The 23526-nt window shown below is 39.1% G+C and overlaps 1 protein-coding gene across 4 annotated transcripts in view; it reads left to right on the top strand.

Moving 5' to 3' along the window:
* The window catches only part of sugct (succinyl-CoA:glutarate-CoA transferase), a 122132-nt gene that overhangs the window by 19538 nt on the left and 79068 nt on the right, over positions 1-23526 (top strand). For all 4 annotated transcript variants that reach the window (XM_053636353.1, XM_053636369.1, XM_053636360.1 and 1 more), the window contains exons 7-9: positions 6474-6565; positions 6798-6941; positions 19530-19625. In XM_053636353.1, coding sequence (XP_053492328.1) covers positions 6474-6565; positions 6798-6941; positions 19530-19625 — 332 coding nt within the window. The remainder of the gene's footprint in view (positions 1-6473; positions 6566-6797; positions 6942-19529; positions 19626-23526) is intronic.

Here is a 23526-nt window from a genome sequence, read left to right as displayed (position 1 = left end):
TAACCCTACCTACATGTCAGTGGAAAAACAGTGGAAAAGATCAGCAGATTAAAATTCCCAAGAATGACCATGACCCATGGGCAGATCATATTACTGCTATCACCACGAAGGTATGACAGTGTCTTGACTTTCCTAGACAGCTACAGAAAGCATGCTGCTGCAGATGATACTCATCAACGTCTGTAATGGCACAGGAGAATCCATTCTCAGTGATTGCTTTATATCTAATAATAGCATCTGAACAGCAAATGACCATGAGGCTTTGCAAACGGTAGTAATATACAAACAGAATAGAAGCATTGAAATCCTGTTACATTTCATCATTAAATTAGTCACACTTTTAAATGAGTGCTTCCTTAGTTTTGGATCTTCCTGCGTTGAAATATCAAGAGTCACCACTTTTTAGGTAAATGCAATCGAAGCAGATTAGCTACCTGCTGATGATGTAAATTACCCCTCATAGTTCAGCAGAGTTGACTTTAACACAATGTTTCACTCTCAGAATGTATCCATATGATGTAAAAAGAATGCTGAAGGCAAATTTCTTGATATAAATGTCACTTAGCTTGCCTTAATGGTCTTCTTGGTAGACAACCACTCACAACTGACCTGGTTTCTTGAAGCTGGTCTTAAGGTTCATATTCAGATAGTACTATAACAAGCACAGATCATCCATTTATGGCTGATGTTTGTACTGGCATTTAGTGACTCACTGGTTAAAGCTCTGGGATACTAATCAAAAGGTCAGGATTTAAGCCCCAGTACGGCCAAGCTGCTGCCACAGTCCGGCCCTTTAGCAAGACCCTTAAAGCTCTCTGCTCCAGGGGTGCCGTATCATAGCTGACTCTGCACTCTGACCCCAACTTCCTAACAAGCTAGGATAGGTGGAGAAAAGAATTTCACTGTGCTTTAAAGTATAAGTGACAAATAAAGGCTTGTTCTACTGTTATAACTGTAGAGAACTGTAAAGTGAGTCAGAGTCTCATACTGTGCTACAGTTTGATTGGCTGTCATTCAAAACACAACTGCAACTCTGCCTAGAGGAGGCTGCCCACCAAAAACCAGTGCCTGGGTAAAGAGGGGATTAGTCAGAGAAGTAACAAGGAGGCTATGATACATTTTAAGAGGCGTTATGGTTTTTTTTTGCCAATACCACAAATTTCATGAAATCCTAACAGAACAAAGATTTTTTTTTTTGTTACGACCCAGGCTAGGTTAGGCTGCATCATATAAAAGGGATGAGTTTGCTTTTTTCTCTCTCTCTTTTTTACAAAATAGTGAATTTAGGCTTTGAAAGCCAGCCAGGCCAAAATAATAAACAGAATTCTGAAGATATAAACAAAATAAATTAACTACCCTCGCCAGCAAAAAAAAAAAAACCCAAAGTACCATTTCTTTCCTCACTCTCTAACTAACCCAAAAATCAAGAGAACCTGGAAGAAACGAATGCTGTCGAGTCCCTACTAACAACTATTTACAATGTACCGTTTACAAAAAAATGTGTATTTGTGTGTTCTACAGTACAAATGGAGCAAGGCGTGTGCAAGTTGTGATCCTTCCAACTTCATCCACAAACAGATTCAGGAACAAGACATTTCACAGTAGTCTGGGCCTGAAAGAATTACAGATAAGACACCCATCCCACCGCTAACACAGACTCACAGATAGCAGACACACCCGACAATTGAGGTTGGGGAATTGGTCACTTCTCCTATATAGGAGAGTTGCTCCGATGTATCAGCCGATATCACTCTGAATAATCGGTTATCGGTATCGGTTGAGAAATTTAGTATCGGTGCATCTTTACAATATAGTACAGTATATAATACATTTCTTTGATTATCCCAGACTGTTAGGAAATTGAGCACAGGGTAGGCCATGATACACCACCCTGGGAGCAGAGAGGGTTAAGGGACTTGCTCAAGGGCAACGGTGGCAGCTTGGCAGTGCTGGGGCTTGAGTTACCAACATTATGATCAGTAACCTGCTGGGTTACTTAACCACTGAACCAACACTGCCTCATTTTGGCTGATATTAGCCAATTTTATTGCCCAGTTGATAGTTTCTTTGTTAGTTAGTTGCATGGTATTCCAGCATATGTTTGTATGTTGTGCAGCTCTACAGTTCATATGCCTTACTGCAGCTCTACAGTTCATATGCCTTACTGCAGCTCTACAGTTCATATGCCTTACTGCAGCTCTACAGTTCATATGTCTTACTGCAGCTCTACAGTTCATATGCCTTACTGCAGCTCTACAGTTCACATGTCTTACTGCAGCTCTACAGTTCATATGTCTTACTGCAGCTCTACAGTTCATATGCCTTACTGCATCTCTGCAGTTCATATGCCTTACTGCAGCTCTACAGTTCATATGCCTTACTGCAGCTCTACAGTTCATATGTCTTACTGCAGCTCTACAGTTCATATGTCTTACTGCAGCTGTACAGTTCATATGTCTTACTGCAGCTCTACAGTTCATATGTCTTACTGCAGCTCTACAGTTCATATGCCTTACTGCAGCTCTACAGTTCATATGTCTTACTGCAGCTCTACAGTTCATATGTCTTACTGCAGCTCTACAGTTCATATGCCTTACTGCAGCTCTACAGTTCATATGCCTTACTGCTGGTCTACAGTTCATATGCCTTACTGCAGCTCTACAGTTCATATGCCTTACTGCAGCTCTACAGTTCATATGTCTTACTGCAGCTCTACAGTTCATATGTCTTACTGCAGCTCTACAGTTCATATGTCTTACTGCAGCTCTACAGTTCATATGCCTTACTGCAGCTCTACAGTTCATATGTCTTACTGCATCTCTACAGTTCATATGTCTTACTGCAGCTCTACAGTTCATATGCCTTACTGCAGCTCTACAGTTCATATGTCTTACTGCAGCTCTACAGTTCATATGTCTTACTGTAGCTCTACAGTTCATATGCCTTACTGCATCTCTGCAGTTCATATGTCTTACTGCATCTCTACAGTTCATATGTCTTACTGCAGCTCTACAGTTCATATGTCTTACTGCAGCTCTACAGTTCATATGTCTTACTGCAGCTCTACAGTTCATATGCCTTACTGCAGCTCTACAGTTCATATGTCTTACTGCAGCTGTACAGTTCATATGCCTTACTGCAGCTCTACAGTTCATATGCCTTACTGCAGCTCTACAGTTCATATGTCTTACTGCAGCTGTACAGTTCATATGCCTTACTGCAGCTCTACAGTTCATATGCCTTACTGCAGCTCTACAGTTCATATGTCTTACTGCAGCTGTACAGTTCATATGCCTTACTGCAGCTCTACAGTTCATATGCCTTACTGCAGCTCTACAGTTCATATGTCTTACTGCAGCTCTACAGTTCATATGCCTTACTGCAGCTCTACAGTTCATATGCCTTACTGCAGCTCTACAGTTCATATGCCTTACTGCAGCTCTGTTGTGTGACCTCAGCAGTTTTCTTACATAACACTGCTTCGTGAGTAACAGTGGCAGTACCATTACCCGAAAGTGCTGCCAACATCTGTGTTAACATTCTCTCTATCTCACCATTTTCCTCCCAGTGTGATCACTATTTAAGTCTTTTACAATTTGCCTCCAGTCAAAAGTTAGGGTTTGTTCCGTTGTACCTTGGTGAGAACACTGAAGGTAACAGCATCAGCCGAAGACACGAACACGTGAAACTTTCAGAAATACTGGGGAATGTTCATTCCACAACACTGCATTTTCGAGGTCTCCATGACCCTTTGAAACCGAACCCCCTGTTCCACAGAAGTGACGGTGCGCCCACTCGTTTGCTTTATTATTCAGGTTTCATTTCTTTACAGCAAATTAAATACGATTAAATGGCGTCTGAGAACAGCAGTTATTGTCAACACGTGTCCTTCGTTAAGCGGGCCCACACATTCAAACACACTGAGGTTTGGAAAAGGATTCCTTTCACATGCTGTCAGATTTTCCAGGGTAGAACCTACACCACGTTTGATGAACTTTAGCAAGGTGCGCTTTAAGACAGCTACAGTTAGTTTCAAAATTACTGGCACGTTCATAGTTTTTCTTCCGAACCAAAAATTCTTTAACGTATTAGTTGTAGGACTTTATTTGGGGGGGGAATTAAAGACTATTGAATCAAGGACAGGGGAAAAAACAGTCAACCTGACAATGCTGTAATAGTAATTAACAGTTAAAGCTGTGTCGAGGTGTTGAGTTGGATTTGTCTGGAAATTTGTAAACATACGCATGCCACGTTAGATACCCCAAAAGTTATCACTCCCTGACTTTAGGTATGCGACAACACAGTGACGGACAAGAGTCTAATATTATATTATAAAGGAGAAAAGGATTGAGGACTGATGGAGTCTTTGAGGCATTTATTTGCCTGGAATTTGGTGGGAAGTTTGAGAATGATCGTCACCTGATTTATCATTGCTGTGGAATTTTAGGAGCTCTATTTTGCTGGCTGCTCTCATGAACGGCAATTATTATTATTTATTTTTTTTTGCAACTTCTGATAATCTTGCAACTCTTGAAACTGATCTCTAGTCTTTTCTTTGCCTTTCTCAACATCCTCCTGAAGGACAGTGTCAGTAGAACTGCTGTTAGTATCTTTCTTGTTGTTGAATGAGACCTAAATGATAACTTTTTGGCCATGCACACCATCCGAAGTAATGATTTACTATCATTCCTGCTAATTTGAGTGTGCAGTGGGATAAATTGTGCACAAATAGTGGGCTTGTCGCAGGTTTGAAACTATTACTGCCATGATTGTCCTTTAGCTGTTTATGCATTTTATCTATGACTACGTTTACATGGACAGCAGTAATCTAATTATTGACCTTACTCTGAATAAGACAATATTGTGATTAAGGTGTTTACATGAGTCACTTTTAGAATACTCCTCTCATGTACCCGTTGTACATGTTATAGAACATAGATCGATTAACGTCACACGTCATTACGTCACCGCGCCACGCCGTCCGACGTCCCTCCAGAATCAACATACAGTTCATCTTCGTTATGGTACCGTATACAGTTTTGGGTGGTTTTATTTAAATTTTTTACAAACGCTTCAAGTGCGGTTAATTATTTGTCATGCTGTACGTGCAAATAGACGACTGCTAGAAGCCGTGGGCTGCGTCCCAAACCGTGTACTTATCGTCTATATAGTAGCCAAGATACATGTATTTCTCCTGCTACAGGCCTATAGTAGGCAAGTATGCGGTGTGGGACGCAGCCGTGCTCTCTTGTTTGCCGTAAAACGGTTGAGCGCTGCTGTGTGTGTACGTGTCCTGTCGCAAAATGCGGTGAAAACTCTCACACGACGTTAATAGTGTGATTAAGGTGTTTACATGTCTGTAACGCACGTCGATAATGCGACTAAAACAGGAAATACTCCACATGTCATTAATTGATTTGTGTTTACTTCGAGTATGACCTTAATCATATTAAGGTAATTAAAAATTGCTGTTTACATGGTAGTTTCTTAATCAGAGTATCGTCTTAATCAGGTTAATATCGGATTATTGTTGTCCATGTAAACGCACTGTATATTTCTCTGTTATCTGATTTGCACAGTACCATCTGTCTCTTTTCTATTGAAACTTCTAATGAAACATTTCCTTTCCGTTTTCCAAAGTTTTGTTCTCAAACATGAAACTCCTGACGCAGCCACCCCTGCTCTGCCTTTGCATGTTTATTTTGCTCTGGCAGTCATAGCGTTGGCGTGGGTATTTTGTCCTGAAGGCTTGGTCTTTGGAACATTCTCCCTCCCTTGTTTCATTTAAGTAATGTTTGTTCAAGGCATGTTTTCCATTTTTCAGTGTATGTCAAATGTCTGATGATTATTGCATTCTGGTGGTGCTACACTGTCATTTATTAGGTAGTGAAGTTAGTTAGTTGTGAAGGCTAATTCAATTCGTTTTTATCTTAGCCTTCAATAGATTGTTTCGGGTGTATTTGGCCCACCCGAGTTGCAGTGTTGACAGCCTGTGAAGGGTTTATTTATGTCCCGGTTAGAATTGGAATTCAATGGGGAATTTGGGAATACACAGCTTAATCATGCATATCAACATAAAATGAAGGGTAGTTAAATGGTCTTGATGAAATAAAACGTGACCACGCGTACTTTCTGTCAAATGAATTCAAGCTGCAAATTCTGAATAAACCCAAAATAAATCCTCAAGCTGTCCTGACTGCTGCAAAGGTGTCGGGAATATATTTGGATCAAGATGTTTTGCCATATGTTGTGTTGATTTACATGGAATTCGGCTGAGAGCTTTACTCAGTTATAGAATCAAGGATATTTCTAAAGCTCTATACACATCCACGTTAAATACACTAAAGCTACCCAGAATGCTCGGAGATTTACACAAAGCTTTCAAATGTCAGGTATTGTTTCCTCACATGAATGAAGGGATTGTATTGTAAGCATTCTGTTTAAGTGTGTGTGTGTGTGTGTGTGTGTTATAGGATATGGTCAGACTGGACCCAAGTCACACAAACCAGGATATGACTCTATAGCATCTGCTATGTCTGGGATGATGCACATCACAGGTCCTGAGGTGAGAAAGGCTAAAGCAGGTACCATCTTGTTATGCTAAGACATGCTCTGGTGATGAATTTGTCAAGTTTCATGAACAACGCAGATTTTATCTCTAAGCAGACAGAATTTAAAGGTGTCTTATACTGTGGTACAACTTTAAAATATAGTATACTGTGGTATACGGTATACGTTTACATAGGATTACCTCACACATTAGCATTTTATCATGAACTACTATATGTTTCTTTAAGGACGGGGATCCAGTGAGGCCTGGAGTTGCCATGACAGATCTGGCTACTGGATTGTATGCTCAGGGGGCGGTGATGGCTGGCCTGCTGCAGAGGCAGAAGACTGGACGAGGTCTTCACATCGACTGCAACCTGCTCTCATCTCAGGTCAGTTTCTTCATCTTTAAACGCAATGCAGTCTTTAGTGACCACTTCCAGAAGATTCCATTGAGCTCAAATTCCTAGAATGTAAACGTGTACAAGTGACAGACTTGACATAGATAAAAAAAAGAAAAAGAAAAAAAAAGCAGACATTAGTTCAAATAATTCAACAGTCAAATCGGTGGTATTGTTTAAAATGTACATTGTTCCTCCCAAAAGAAACATTTGTGATTTGAATTTCTTTGAATGTCCACCACTTCTTTACTGGAGCGGTAAAGAAGACATTATAGGAGTTTATTTTCGAACATAAATGTCGCTACATGTGGATGATGGTGAGCATTTAGAGTCAGTCATTACATTAAAGGTGTACGTCTCACACGCAGCAGATAATGCATCCATGTGAACCGGCATTTAATCCAGTAGGGATCTCTGAGATGCCTAAAACATCAAACCTGAGCCCATGTGCCATTTATTTTATAATCTCCTTCTATATCAATCGTATCTCCTTAACAGTGTATCGAAACCCCACATTTCCTTTCTATTTGATGGGACTGTTATGAAAGCCATAATTATATAATAATGCATTTGTACAGTTTGAAGCTGTGGAGCAAAGTATGATAATGATACAGTATGGGTAAACAGAATACACACAAATATGCGGTTTATTCTCCATCCCACTGTTTTCTGTCTTTTCAAGTGATCTGTGTTGTAAATACAGCTGGTCCAGCATCAACTGTCCCTATCCCTGATGCTTCACAGACATTGTTGTATGCTTGAGTGTAAGTTTCCTTAATGATAATTAAGTGCGCCGTCACATCGGCTGCGCAGATGGAAAGCATGTGAAATGAATTGGACAGATGGCACTGTAAGCTTATGCAATGGGTCCGGTGTGAATTTAAGGTGATACTGCTCCAGAGTGCAGTATTTTTTTAATAAGTTTTGAGAATATGATCACCACAGTAAAGCATGGTGGTGGTAGCATGATGATGTGGGGATGCTCTTCATCAGCAGGGGAACTAGTCAGGGTTGAGGACAAGATGGCTGGAACCAGATCTTAGAAGACATATTGGTACAATGTACAAGACACTTGAGATTGAGGTAGAGGTTCAGGACAACGACCCTAAGTATACTGCAAAAGCAACACCGGGTTTTTGGTTCACTTACCAAAAACCTGGATGGACCAGACTTCAGCCTGATTAAATCTTTGGTAATACTTTAATATTTCTGTCACTAACATTCTCCATCCAGTCTGATAGACATACAGGAAATTTACCAAGAACATTGAATAAAAATATAAGCTGATAGAGAGATATCCCAGAAGACTGTAATTGCAGCCAAAGGTGCTTATTGACCAAAGGGGTCCAACCAACACGTTTGTGCTATTTTTAAATGAAGCTTTGTATCACAATAAATATATTTTGCATCTTCACTGTGTAAATCTATTTTTAATTGAGGGGGAATGATGATCGGGTGCATGGTTGGGGGAAAACACATATGCAAGGCACTATATGTATATAATGCTATATTACAGAACGCTTATAAAGCTGTAGTCAGCTTCTATAGAAAGCGTTTTGGCTTGGTCTGCTTACAAATCGCAGATGATTTTCTTATTCGGCTTGTTAGTGAAAAAAGGAACAAGCCAGCATAAGTGTAAATTTGTATTACAGATTGGTACATGATCATGGGAGAGACACACCATAAGTAAACATAGCACATGTTGACATAGATTATGCTCTAGCACCACAAATAGACAGCTCAGCTGTTGAAACCCTAATGCCTTCGAAATCAATAGAGTGTCAAACAGCTTACAGTTTACATGTAAGACAGGTGAGAGTGGCTGCCTCTTGACAGCATGTTGCTGCGAACTCGGAGGCGAGTTTACTTCAACGTGAGTTTTCATGAGGTGACGAGGTGATGTACAAGTCAGACGTTGACGCTGTTGCTTTTACTAAATGCTTTATGTTCTGCTTGTGCATTTCCGACCTTGTAAACATACAGACTTCCAGTTTGGCTCAGGAATATGTCCGACTGTTCTCAGACTTTTGTGGTTATGCAGCGGTCAAGCTTCTGCACTAGTGACCAGACGGTTGTGATTATAAATCTCTGGACTGCCAGAAAGTTCCATCTTTGTGTATTACGCCTCACATCTAGATTGCTTTCTGTGTGCACCCTTCCTCAGGCAAAGTAATTCACTGTTCTTAATCATGACTCTGTTGTTCTCTAGATTTAATAGATATTTGCATTTAACATTGTAGATGTACTCAGTGTTCCATTTTTCTTATCGGTTAGGGTTTTATATCTTAGATGGTTTTATAGATATATCTGATGTTCTGGATTATTCCTGTTACTTCCTCTCTATTGTTATTCATGCATATAGTATTAACCTGCTGGTTTGTGTTTCTGCATGTTTGAGAAAAAAAAAAAAATTAAACGTGAAAATGAATTCCTATTGTCACAACATCCTGGAGCAATACCCCTCCTCGACAGCAGAGGGCAATATCACCTGAGTTCTTGTACTGTTGTTCACTTCCTGTTCAAATTTTGCTTGCATTTCCTGGTCATGGACTATATAAGCATATGGGTTTCAGTAGGGCTTTGTGAAGTCTTGGCACTATATCCTCTCCATGCAAGAAGAGAAGGAGAATGAATTAGTGGATAAAAAAAAAGAGATGGAGTTAAACAGGGTCGCATGTTTCTCTGACGAATACTTTATTTCTTTTATAAGTGTAGTATACCACAAGACTGTAAAACTTTGAAAGAAATACCAGTAGGACGGTAACCTAAATAATATGTTACAAATCTAAATATTAAATCAAACTTAAAAACACGGCTGGGTGACATGCCTTTTTTCCCCACAATGCCATCATATGGCTTCATCTAAATTTAATGTTTCAGCTCATTCCTTAGGCACGAATCCAAAATGTTCTCGGATCGGCGATGTAAAATTTGGTTTCCCAAGCAGATCTATCGCAGCGGCAGAACCCGAAGTGAAATCACAGAATTCGCCTGACTGGATTTTGTCGCACTCAATGAAACCCGTACCAAACTAACAGACAACACCATATAAGGCGTTTGATGATGATTACGTAATTTGTGTATTAATATAAAATCTCCCGCTATATGGTAGGCTATAAACACAAATTAATATTGCAACTCTTATTATTATTATTATTAGTAGTAGTATTACAATTGTAAACACAACGTTGTACTTTGTACTTGTCGTAGTGCCCACTCAAGCAGAAACATTAACGTTGCGTGTGATGTGACACCACCACGGTGGCAAACTACCACCACGGTGGTACGGTTGTCATGGCCACCATCACAGCCCTAGTTGGCACCCTGTCCAGGGTGTCTTGTTTTATTCCCAGAGTTCCCTGGTATAAGCTCCAGGTTCCCCCGTGACCCTGTGTAGGATAAGTGGTACAGTTGATGGATGGATTTAATTGTCTAGAACCGATTTTTACCATTTCAGGTTTAAGGAGCCTGGGAGAGTGCAATTGCAGAAACTTTGGTAAATGGTGGATTTTCATGTGATTGCACGGTAATGCACAGTAATGCACAGGAAACACTTGATCAGGGGTGATTCTAGGATTTTCATCTTAGGGGGCTCAGCCCCATTGTGGGTATGATTTGACTACTTGGGTAGGGTTGTATACTAACCTTATTGCACATATAGGAGTACTGACTGAGTCAAATACAAGACTACCTGATTCATTCATTTCCTATACAAGCACAACATTTTACTGTTTGCATTTCTATGCTCAAGTACATATCTTAGAATCAGAAAATTTCAACCAGAAAACAACATAAAACCTTAAACTTACATTGACTATCCATATTAGCAATATAAACGACACAGGTATGAGGCTGGACAATGAATTAAACTATGTGGAGGCTGTGATTCACTATCAGAAGCCTGTGAGAAGCAGAGATAACGTTTTTTCTCTGCAGCCCAGTTACTGGTCTTTCATGGGGAGCACCAACATCTGTCTTCTCTCCTTAAGAGTAGCAAATCTGTTGATAATTTTATTATGGTCCAATTGCTCAAAGACATCTTTCTGGATTGCTATAACTTCCAGTTGATGGAGCCTGCTCTGACCCATGTTTCTCCTTAGCCAGTTGTTGAGAGATGACCTCTCACATGTACAGTGAGGGCAACCTGGATGACAGATTTCCGTGATGGAAACATGTCAGAATCCAGTAGGTCATAAACTACAATCGTGTCCTGTCTAGTAGGATCAGCTTGCTTTTTACGTGTCAGAAAGTGCCTTTCTACCATGGCTTCCTCTGTCTTTAGATCAGTGTTGTAGTGGTGTGCTAGTTCTGCTAAATGCGGCTCAGACAGGATGTTTGGCAGACAATGAAAACAACCCCACACATTAGGGTGCAATCAGTCTTGGGAAACACAGTGGTACTGTGTCTATATTCTCTTCTCACCTGACTGTCGTATATCCAGCTACAATGAATTTTGATCATGTTATCTAGTTCATTTTAGCTTTCTAGCTACATGAACGATACAGTTGGTTAAATCCTTTTACTCTAAGGCTAATAAATGTATGTCCACTCCCGGGTCATTTTTTAATACAAAACTATATTTAATAAGACAAAACTACAGAACTCTACATACTGTTTCTCTGTCTGTGTTATTCACTCTGATATGCAGTTTAAATGAGTGCATGGACTGAGTGCTATCTGAGACCAGGGTCGGACTGGGACATCATTTCAGGCCGGGAGACTCGCACTCATCCAGGCCACCTCATACACCCACAACAAATTTTGAAACCACTGACAACCCTAATTTTTTCTTTCCTAAATTCAGTTTATTGCACACAGTATGGCCGTCCCATAAAAAAAAAACATAAACAAGAAACCTAGAGGTAGTGAATCAGTCCTAATTTGCCAAGTATGCCAAGCATTTAACAAACACCAGAAGTGCAAAGCTGCCAGGAACTCCCTACTTTTCACTCACAAAAGTACATTAAATGCAGAAGAGAGGCAAACAGAAGACACTTTTATTATTATTATTATTATTATTATTATTATTCTTATTATTGCCATTTTTTTCATGTATGCTACGAACAGAACCGTCTCCACGTTGTTGGAAAGTGAAAACCGTTTAACCTCCCTGTAATTTGTGAGCACAGAATCCACATTTCTTTTAGTTAAAATTAACGTATCATATTAGGGCAATGTTGTTTTTTTTTTTTTTTTGAGACTTAAAAATACTTAAAAATCCTGACGTTTAACCATGCTCTATTTCATACAAATATATTAAAGCATATTTCATTTCTCTTAATTGACCTCTACCTGTCATCTCAGCTGGACCCCTGAAGTGTGACCGCTGTACAGAGCTAGTGCCAGGTTAACTCTCTACACCTTATTGTGAAAAATAGGAGAAAAAAAATGTTTGTTTTTTTAACCTCACATATGGGAAGACGTAATTTTCTAAATTGCCTAAATATCTGTTAACGCAATACTAACTACATCATGACAATATCTATTTTGAAAAATCCTAATATTGAACATGATATTACCTTTAATGACTCATAGCTTGGAAAAGTGTTTGTTGTTATTGTTGTTGTTGTTGTTGTTGTTGTTGTTGTTGCTTGCCGTAGCTGTATGTGTAATTTCAACATTTAAAATAATAAATTTGGATATTTGTCTGCTAATTTACTTAGTATTATAACTATACAGTAGATAATACTGTCCTTTAGCATATTTTGAGTGACGATAGTATTAGTGCTAATGTTTGCTAGTAGTGAAACTGTGGTTAATACTTGATTAGCTAAGTTAGCGAACACAAAGCTACAGTATTTACAGATGAGACTGAGCTGCACTTGAAGCCCTGGGCTTTCTTTTTGCGTGCCCTTTCCCTCTCTGCTCCACCGGGCCGCTTCCTCTCCATCCTCGCTCTGTGCAGTGATGAGTCTGTTCCAAAACGTTCGCCGGAGCTGAGGAGAATGGTAGCGTTGCAAGTCAAAACTAACAGGTTCATGATTTATTATGGATTTCTAAAAAGGGCCTACTGACGCCCGTGCACTTGATGTACTCTTTTTGACATGTTTTCATTGTTGATCTGCTGCTTGAAATGATTAAACTCATCTGAGCACTGACCAGAGCAGGAGAGGAGGGAGGGGAGAAAAAGTACCACAATGTTTTGTAATTATCATCATCACTCATTTTAGGCCTGTCTCCTCTTTTTCGGTCAAACTTATCAATTTTTGTCCAATTTTCAGCCAAAAAACACTTGGACAACTCATTCCAAATTCATGCGAATTGGTATGTCTCCTGTTTTATTGGGGAGGAAAAGATTGCGCTACTACTTTTGGTGTGTTTTTGAGTACTAGCATATTCAAAATGCATAAAAATGATGGCAAGTCCAGTGATACAATGTCATCATCACTGGATTTTGCTGCAGTTTAACACTGGGTAAAGAAGATAAAAACATTATATTGCACAAACCTAAACCTGCTGCTTTTTTTTTTTTTTTTTCCCCTGCTCTGAGGCTGATATTCATGCCAAATTTACGCGAATATTTTCTAAGCTTTCACTGATCGCATTCTTAAACCCTGATCTAAAACTTCAAGAAGTCATGCTGAATACGGTTGCCAGATGAATGCGGTACTGTAAAGATCCCCTAATATTTAGTCCTGTGCCTTTTTCGCATGCTATAAATTGGTTCAGATGATAGTTACATGGCTGACCCCATGTGAGGTCATGCCTAAAACAGGAAGACAACAAAACAAGCAAGACTGAGAAAATACGGGGAAAAAGTACCACAAACTGACTAGGTTTTTTACCTAGTCTTTAATGTTCTTACTGGTATTGAAATAGGGTAGATCTTTCTGTGGTTTTTGCACAATTGTAGTGTCTGCCATGAAGCAGACTTGAATCCTCTCATTCCTCCACTTCAGATGGCTTTCATTGTTTCCAGATGAATCCACTAAACACAGAGCTGAACTTGTAGCTGGACACACAGAAGCATTCATATCTCCAACAATAGAGATCTCTCTGCTCTGCGCAACATCTGATTGCATTTTGTTTTAATATGAACTGAGACTATAACGGCTCAAAATAATATTTATAATTACAAGGATTATTTCCTTTGACATGGAAAGCCAAAACCCACAAAGCATGTTCTTCTCGCTCCCCCCATCTCCCCACCACCCCCATGCACTGTGATTGTTTTGTCATCTTTTTATTATATATGATTTAGTCCATTTGTTTAATATAAATATATATTATGACATACAGTCACACCCAAATGCACAAATAAAATAAATCTGTTTCTTGTACGCAAAATACTGAGCTCAGTCTATTGGAACCATGTACGTAATGTGCTTTCAAATCTCAGCCAGGACATTTTAAGGAATTTGGGAATGATTCTCACGTGTGCTAATTTCCATAGTCGGGATGTTGGACAAAGATTTTCCACTTTGTTCTTGTGAAATAGGTAACAGCAGCCTCTCTGAACCGGAAATTCTTCTGTACAGCTCACATCTGCAATGATAAATAATACTTTTAGATATTTCACCTTCGTAGGCATGATCCAGGAACACCTTAAGTCAGTAAGTAAATAAGTGCAAGTTAAAGTACACTGTAAACATGTCGTGAGTATAGTAATAATCTCTCTAGAATTCCCTGTTATAAAATTACAATAAACTAAATGTAGGGGTATTAAAATATATTTCTAGACATTTTTTGCTCCTATCCCTAGAAGCAAAATTCTGCCAGCAGAAAGACATTTTAAAGCTCGAAATGAATAAAAGCATCAAAAAATGATTTTAGATTTGTTTAATAATAATCTCATAAGACATACATAAATTTGCCTGTGTTCAATATGTTTTCACTGGCTATGATGTGTGTGTATATATATATAAGTGTGCGTGTGTGTATATATATATATATGTGTGTGTGTGTGCTGTTATGGGAAAATAATCCATGATGCGGTGGTGTCAAAAATTATTTTCCTATAACTGCACACTATGAAATGTTACAGTGTTTTGCCCACAATTACAGTTTTAATTGTATTCATGAATCACACTTTAAAAAAAAAAATCATTACATTTAAAGTTTTGCAGCATTCATGAAGCAAGTTAGTTCTTACTACTCTCTTTCTTGCCTCTCTTAAAGTTAAGACCAAAAAAAAAAAAAAAAAAAAATCAGTTTATCCTCTCTCCTAAAGATTTTTCCCATGCTATAAAACTGTTACAAATAACGGAGACTCCTTCCGTAAATGTTACATAAATGTGTTCTTATAGTAAGTTTCACCATACGGTATGTTTTTCTTTAACAACCTACTTTGTCTGTTTATTATTACTTAGATGATTTATCATCCACCGTACAAGTCCCTGTGAATGAATGAATTATTATAGCAACCATAAGGATTAGAACGAGCGCATTAATATAAACCTGTGATCTGAATTACAGCCAATATTACTGTCAGAGCTGCTGTTAGAGAAAATGAATCTATACCTTCTGACCAATCAGATTCAAGACTTTAACAAAGCTGAGATGTAAGTATAAATGACTGTCAGTAAGTTAGTATTAGTAAGTGAAATTAAGTGTAATGTTATATACAGAATGAAAAGGTGAGCCTCTGTCACTAATAAATAATAAAGAATGACACTGATGTTTTCCATGCGTTACTAACAGTGAACAGCGGTACTTTAAACGGCCACTTAACTGCTGAACCTCTATCTTGACCGTTATTGGCCACAGGGAGTTAGGTAATGCATTCTGGAAGGATGTAATCCGTATGTTTCCTCTTAAACTGAATCAAACTTGACGTTTTCTGGGGGGTTTTTCACATCATTGCTGCAGATTGCACAAAAACTCATAATGAGATGCTTTATTACTGAAATTGATCTGTTATCCTTCATGATACATGACGAGAATTTGTAATCGTATTCGCCGGTCGTGTCAAGAGGCTTTCGATTCTTTTAAATTCTTTTAAATGTGCTGGAACGTGTCAGTGCGCTATTTTCCATTCTTCTTGTCCTGTAACTGACATCTTGGCACTTTGCACAGAACTAAACCATGAGTCCATGTCTCTTGGATGATACCGGTTGAACTGGAGGATGTGGTTTCAAAGAAAGTGTTCCCATAATGCAATTGTTTGTAGCGTGTCTGTTGTGGTTTACTCGGATTTTTCCTTGGACTCCTTTTAAAAATAAATAAATAAATAAATAAATACCCCCCCTTCTCCCCTCTTGCTCCATGTTTTGCGAATAATTTCTTGGACTCTTGCCCTTCTTATTCCTCATGCGTTTTTAATTGTCTGCCTTTTCACGTTTTTCTTTAAAGTGTCGCTTTGGCTGCGCTTGACTTTAAAGCTAGGTGCTCTGAGGCTCTGCTGTAGTTGTTTATGCTCGTGTGTGTTTCTAGAATGGCTAAAGGGGACGTATAGGATATGGGATATATCCGTTTTATCTCCGCGCCACAGGGCTGTAGGGTCACGTCTCTTGTGACGAGATCCGAGTAGCCCAGGAATACTGACCTTCTTCACATCTAGCGGGTTAACCACTGATCCTCCTGCTCACAGTAATGGAACATTTTTACGGCAGCACAATTATGAGCTTAAAGATATGCTGGAAGATCATTACAGAGATCTTTTCCTTGAGCCCCCCCCCCCCTCCTGTATACCTCTGGGAAGCAGTTATTGCTAGCATTTATATGTCCATTAAATAAAAGTTCCCCTTGGTCATGTGTTGAAATCTCCTAATGCAAGAAGTTTTGTTCTTGAAAATGGCATAATTTAATCCATAACGCAATAAGGTACTAGTTAAGATGATTGAGAAACTTTGCTTTTGGCATTAGGCGTACATTTTACGGCAATGACCGAGCTGCTACTGATGCTAAGGGGAAACAGACTGCAAGGACACATAGTTTAAAAAACAAAACTTGAGTAAAGTTTGTTTATGTTTCTAGCAGATTAGTTCCTTTTCATGGTAAGGGGAAACAGCTTGAAAGATTTCTCTATCACTTAGATGTGATGCCAAGTACAAGACTTAATCTCAGAGAAAGCCGAGAGCCACGATATGTCGCTTTGACTAATGCAATTCTGCTTTAATTGGGAATAATTGGAAAAACATGAGTGTAGAAGATTTATCAATGTATCCTGGTGATTTCCTATGGCTACCTCATAATATAATACAGTGTTCAAGGAAAGACGCAGCATGATTAGTGCACATAAAGAGATGTGAAAGTGAGGAGGATGACTGAAGTGTTGGCTTTTTGAGGGTCCCTCTGTGGGTTCTTCGGAGAGTACAGTTTTTGTTTGTTTGCTTGTTTGTTTGTTTGTTTTTTAAATATATATTGGTGTGAACTGGAAAGGGACAGTGTGTCTGACCACAGAGAGCTGCCTGAGAGTTTCCCATCGGGAGCGACGCTGAATGAAATTGAAAACAGTCGTGGATCATAGCTAGTCAATGTATTTAAACAATCATGCCATGAATATAGATGTTGCTCTGCGGCTTCGGAGCAATAACGTTAATGCGATTCGGATTCTGAACCTGCCCGAGTAATCATTTCAGGGTGAAATCTGATTTGAACCTGAGCCAACATCTGATCTTAGACGTACTACTTCACATCAATAGTGAAACTATTATACTAGTAAATGTAGTCCATCCCTCCATCCATCTTCTATACCGCTTATCCTTTTCAGGGTCACGGGGAACCTGGAGCCTATCCCAGGGAGCATATAAAGCAGTGAGGGGACAACAAATAATGTAAAGTGTCTTAGTAAGGTCTTGGGCCATGAAGAACAGCTTTGATGCATCTTGGCATGGATTCGAAACGTCTCTGGAAATGTATTGGACACCGTTCTTGCAAACTATATTTCCTCAGCTGGTGTTCTGATGGTGATATGGGTAATGAAATACAGAGGAACACATCTGTATTTGCCTTGTGGCATGTAGCGACAGTAACATATATCACAATATTGTTTATCATGCGCTCTTTAAAATGCCTTCACCCCACAGGATGTGTTTAGGTTGGGAAACATGTTTGTGCTCCTAAGATAAAATCTGCATGAGAAGCCCTTCTTCTAAAGTGTCTAAGTGTAATCTGATTAAAGTATATGATCGTCTATTAAATTTGCACGAGATACAAATTTTTCCTTTGACAGCTATCAGTGTGCAATTTCTCATACACCACAGCAACATGCCAGTGATTATTTTGTGCTTCATTTATAGTCCCATATAATGTAGGGGAACATCCAACACAGCAAGTCAGTTCCTGGTATCAATTATCTTAAAGCAGCTGTAAACAGTCCTTTCCTCACCAGCCTCTCTTTTCTCTCAGTTGAAGTTGAGCAGACTTAAGCTGCAGCTTGTCATCTTACTGAGAACCTGTAAATCATGACAGCCTCCATGCTTGGATCGTTACAAATCACTGACGCTGGAGACTCCTTCCATAAATGTTAAATGCAAGTGTCCTTGCAGAAAACATCACCGTATCACCAGTGAATGTTTTCCTTATATACACGTACAATACTTTTTATTTGATTTGATTTTTATTTGATTTATTTATTCATTTATTTTTATTCTGGTCTGTTGATCATTAGGTTTAGATTATTCTCAGCATCTGCCCTGTTTACTACTGTTACTATAGAAACCATAACAGAATGTGTGCATTAATATAAAACCAAAAATGCAGTCATAGAGAATTAATCAACACTTTCTGACCAATACAGAGAAGTGAGAATTCACCAATACTGTGGTATAAATCTTTTCATTTTTATTTATTTATTTTTTACTGGTTGTTACTGTGGGACAGACAGTTTGAAAGACATTAAATGCGATATCGTGATGGTGATAAAAGCTCAGGAAAGGCGCGATCTAAAAACGTTTTTTTCTTTTTTTAACGTTAACACGGCTCTGTTGCCGTGTAATAAAACTATGTAGGTCTGTATTTTAAGAATTGACATTCATGCTTTTCTTTCTACTACAAAAGTGAACCGGCGAGTGCTGTTTAAACACAGAGCAGTACAGGATGTGAGCTCTAATATGAGGTGGTCAGTGGAACAGAGCAGCTGTGATGTGATACATGGGTTAAACACAAGGCACTGAGCCAGACAGGAACACTGTGGAGGTCTGGCTGGCCTTGAGAACGAGATGGGCCTTTTTTCCTGGAGACTCTGCTATGACACCGCGTCGAATCTTCACGGCCTTTCTTTAATCTCTGCGAGTTTTCCGTCTTCCTGTCAATGTTTGTGTCCGCAGCTTTAAAGAACTTTTTTTTTCTTTTTCACATCGCAAAAATATTGTTTCAGCTGCTCCGTCGTCTCCTTTTTCTCACCTGGGCATCATAAAATCCGTCTTTGTTCTTCAAACAGACGAGCTGGTAAACTCAACTTCAGTGCATTATGTGCATGCTGTAGAGGTCAGTGTATTGTAAGGTTGATCAGTTTGGGTTTCTGAAATACTTCGGGTTTCTATGCGCACAAGCGTTTTTTGTTTGTTTGTTTGTTTGTTTGTTTATTTGTTTTGTTTTTTTTCAAGATGTGTTCACTGATCTGCTGGAGAATCAGGGTGTGATGAGCTTACCGACAGATCTGGCGATTTAAAACACTCTCTCTTGTACTTTTTTCAGGTGGCTTGCCTCACTCATATTGCTGCGAACTACCTCAACGCAGGAAAAGAGGCCAGAAGATGGGGAACGGCTCACGAGAGTATCGTCCCATATCAGGTAAATGCATAGGGTTTCGTGATTATAATAATAGGCCAGAAGTGCTTCACGTAAAGGATGCTAATTGAATAAAATAAGTTTAAGGATGGGATAAATAAAAAAATTCAAACATGTTCAAAATCTATGTAAAAAATAAAGCAAAGCATGTGTGATAATAATCATAAAAAAAAAAATCTAGGGGAAAATGGAAAAAACGTGTTAGTACAACACTTAATAAATAGCAACGTTAATAAAATCCACGATAAGTAACACTGGTGTTTCTGTCACAAATAGTGCGTTTAATGACACGAACTAGGAATATTTATAGGACCTGTATTCCCAATATGCTCAAGGACACTTTTCCATTTTTAGGGATGATATAAGAAACATTTACTGATGACTGAGCAGCAGTTGATCTTAGGGATCGAGAGTAGAATCGCCTCAGCTGAACAACGTGCTCGAGTTATATCGAGATATAAACACCGCAGTCCGATTGGCCCGATTCCCACCCCTGGAATATCCTTGTTTTAATTGGAAACCTGTTGCATGTAAACATCTCATTCAGAAAATCCACTGAAAGGAGATATATATACGCGTGCTCAGTCCACAAGGAATTGTGGGTGCGAACATATTCTTAGCTATCGGCTAGGTATTTAGGAATAGCAACTCCGGCATACTTGCAACAACCACGTATAAAGGAATATTACGATGCCTGTACGCATATAAACATATAGACCTTAACCAGAATTTGATGTGCATGTAAACATAGTCGATTGTAGTCAGTATAAAAGCGAATAAATTGCAGCCTGTGTAAATTGAATTTTTTTTTTTAAATAATAATTTTTCTTCAGCTGCTTCAATGTAAGGAAATGCTGTCCAAATGAAGAGCCTACTAATAGCATACGTTTCTCATTCGAGTAGTTCATCACTTCTTAGATGAAACGAGTGCTTTCTCAGTGAGCCCTCATGCTGTCTACTCCTAAATTCAAATAGCTAGAAGTATACTTCTAGCCCATTCCACACACACCCAGCACACACTCACACACACACACACACACACATTGTTCTCAATTTTCTTTGTGGAATGGCAGTGCTGTCTTCAGGATGTGTGGTTGTGTGGCCCAGATGTGACGTATGGAGTCGTTTGATTCCTTTGGTCTTTATTTATTTCTTTTTTTAAACATTTAACGGCAGCATACTACGAGAACGGTACTTTCTTAGGAGCTGCCGTGTAGTCTTTGGCCCTCAGGACACGGAGCAGGAATCCGTTTCCGTGTACTTCTCAACCTGCCCAAGGACTACCGTTCAATAAAGGTGGAAGGGGAAGAAATGGTGTCTCTGTTAGATTTGGGGGGGTGGGTGGTAATTCCTTAATAAATCCCATTTCTCCTTCAGTGCATATGTGTGTATTAGTCAGAGAGGCTGGGGGCCGGAGGACTGTTTTATAAAGAGTGATGGCATGTGGTGAAATTCAAGATTTACAGCGAACCTAAGTCTGACTTGTTTTAATTTCCCCGTTGGCTTTTAGGCAATTCAGAAAAGATGGTTTCCAATAACGCCCATATTTATGTGGAGTGTCGAGCATTGGTTTTTCTTGATCAGACTGCAGCAGCTCTTTAAAATGAACACTGTGCCTATGCACATTAACTTCTTTTTATTTATTTTTTTCGTTCTTTCCGAAAGGCGGATGCAAGTCTTCCGAATGTCTCGACAGTTATTAAATCTTTCCCGACGCATAGGTATTTTGGCTCGTCAAACTTTTTTGGTTGTCCTCGGTGGCTCTTGGTGAGCGTATCAAAGGATTTGAACCGGATTCTACATGGCCTATATTCACAAGAATTAAAACAATAAATGAATGCTGATTTAGAATAAAGTTAAATGCTCTTAGACTGCTAGCTCTAATTTTCATCTATCCTCTCATACACTTTCTAAACAGTGTTGTGGAGGAGGCAGAAGTGGGATAATGAGGACTAGATAGAACTTCATGGCTCCACCCGTCGGCCTTCATAGACATCAAAGACACCGGCACGTCATCATACCACAAACAAACTCCCTGAGATATCATTCAGACAATATCAGTCTACTGTAACGCAGCTTCGCAATGTGCACAAATGAAGAGCAATCAAGAGTAACTAGCGTTTCATTCGTCGCACACAACCATACACAGTACGGCGTGTAGTGAAATGCTTTTCACGACTGTCCGTGACATAAAATTAGAAAACGGGAAAGTACGAGAATATAATGTAAGGATATATAACAGTCCGACTATAATTGGTATGAAGTGCAGGTATGTGTAGTTGTTTTGTTCAGTATAATGCTGTGCGCCCTGAAGTCGAGGTAGTTGTTTTGAAATTGCTCAGATATATAATAAATATGTATAAATGCGGGATAAAGTGTAATACATGATGAAGTGGCTACTGAAGATGATGTATTAAGGGAATGTAGGTGATGTGAGTGTCGTGTAAGCAATTTTAATATATATTTTATGGTTATTCCTGAATTTTGTAAAAGGCACAAACAGACTACATGAATACATGCATACAGTTTGTTTTTATAAATATTAGAGCATGCACAAGTTTTGTTACAATCATAGAGAAATTGGTTTTAGCAGGTTTCGTAAAGTAAACCTCGATGATATTTGAGTATTTAATATTTCGGTTATTGTCGCATTTGGCTCGTTTGTTTAATTTGTGCTTCATTATTATTATTATTATTATTATTTTTATATGCTTCAATTGTGTGCTTTTAGATGAAACTGATGTTTGGTGGCATGGCGTGGGTGTTGTTGGGAAATCTGCTCTAGGACAGTCTGGTAATGGGATGGGTGTGTAAATAAATTCCTATGGTTTAGTACAATTTAATAGAGCAGTTGTTATGTTAAATGTCTATTAATATATTCGATATAATTCTGCCCTCTGGTTCAGGGGTCACTGAGCATGTTGGTTGGAATAAAAGCCAAGTCAGTTCTTATACTAACGCATATGCGAGTCCTCAGGAGCATGAATCTTTCTCAACACATTTTTATTTCCCACTATGAAATAAAACACGGGGTTCAGATGAGGCCTAGCAGATGCTCTAGTTCTTACTTGTGTTTGATTACTGAATAAATTCCAACGGATCCTAATCGGCGAATGTTTTTGACTGATTTGATAAGTATTGGATTGTGACTTAATCATAATCCTAGAGTTCATGTTGGTGTAAAAGCCTGGCTTCGTGCCGTGTGGAATAAATAATTCCCTCAGCCATAGCTTCTCTTCTGAAACTCTAGACAGACGAACAGTTATCTGACTGTGTTACCTTTCAGCTCAGCAATAAAGCAGATGTTTTATGCATCTGACCTGGCCAGGGCCTTTTTTGCATCTTGTACACCCTATTTGTATGACAGATCTGCTCTGAAAAACAAGGCATTGAAAATTTCACTCTGGTTTTTTTGGGCACATTTCTGAGTTTCGACTCCTGATATCTTGGACTCGTCATTATTTCATGCTGCTCAGTAAATCAGCAGCAGTGTGATACAGCAGGTCACTGTGTGCTCTTTAATATGCTGCATGAGTCTGTCCATCTGTCTCCCTGCTGACGTTTTGGCTGTTCTGCTTTACCTGGACCACAGAGCTGCACAGAGTTACAGCAGTGTGTGTGTGTGTGTGTGTGTGTGTGTGTGTGTCTGCGCGTGTGTGTGTGCGCGTGCGTTTCTCAACCTGCTCTGTTTAAACTGTCAAGGGCTTTAGATCAGTGGTTGCTTTTTTTTCAGGCTGCTCTCCCTCTCTCTCTCTCTCTCTCTCTCTCTCTCTCTATATATATATATATATATATATATATATATTTATCTCTCTCCCTCTCTCTCTCCTTCTCTCTCTCTCTCTCTCTCTATATATATATCTCCCTCTCTCGCTCTCGCTCTCTCTCTCGCTCTCTCTCTCTC

Source organism: Ictalurus furcatus, chromosome 1 (genome assembly GCF_023375685.1).
Source record: "Ictalurus furcatus strain D&B chromosome 1, Billie_1.0, whole genome shotgun sequence".
Lineage (NCBI taxonomy): Eukaryota > Metazoa > Chordata > Actinopteri > Siluriformes > Ictaluridae > Ictalurus > Ictalurus furcatus.
The sequence above is the reverse complement of the archived record's forward strand: the minus strand, read 5'-3'. Positions and strand labels throughout refer to the sequence as shown.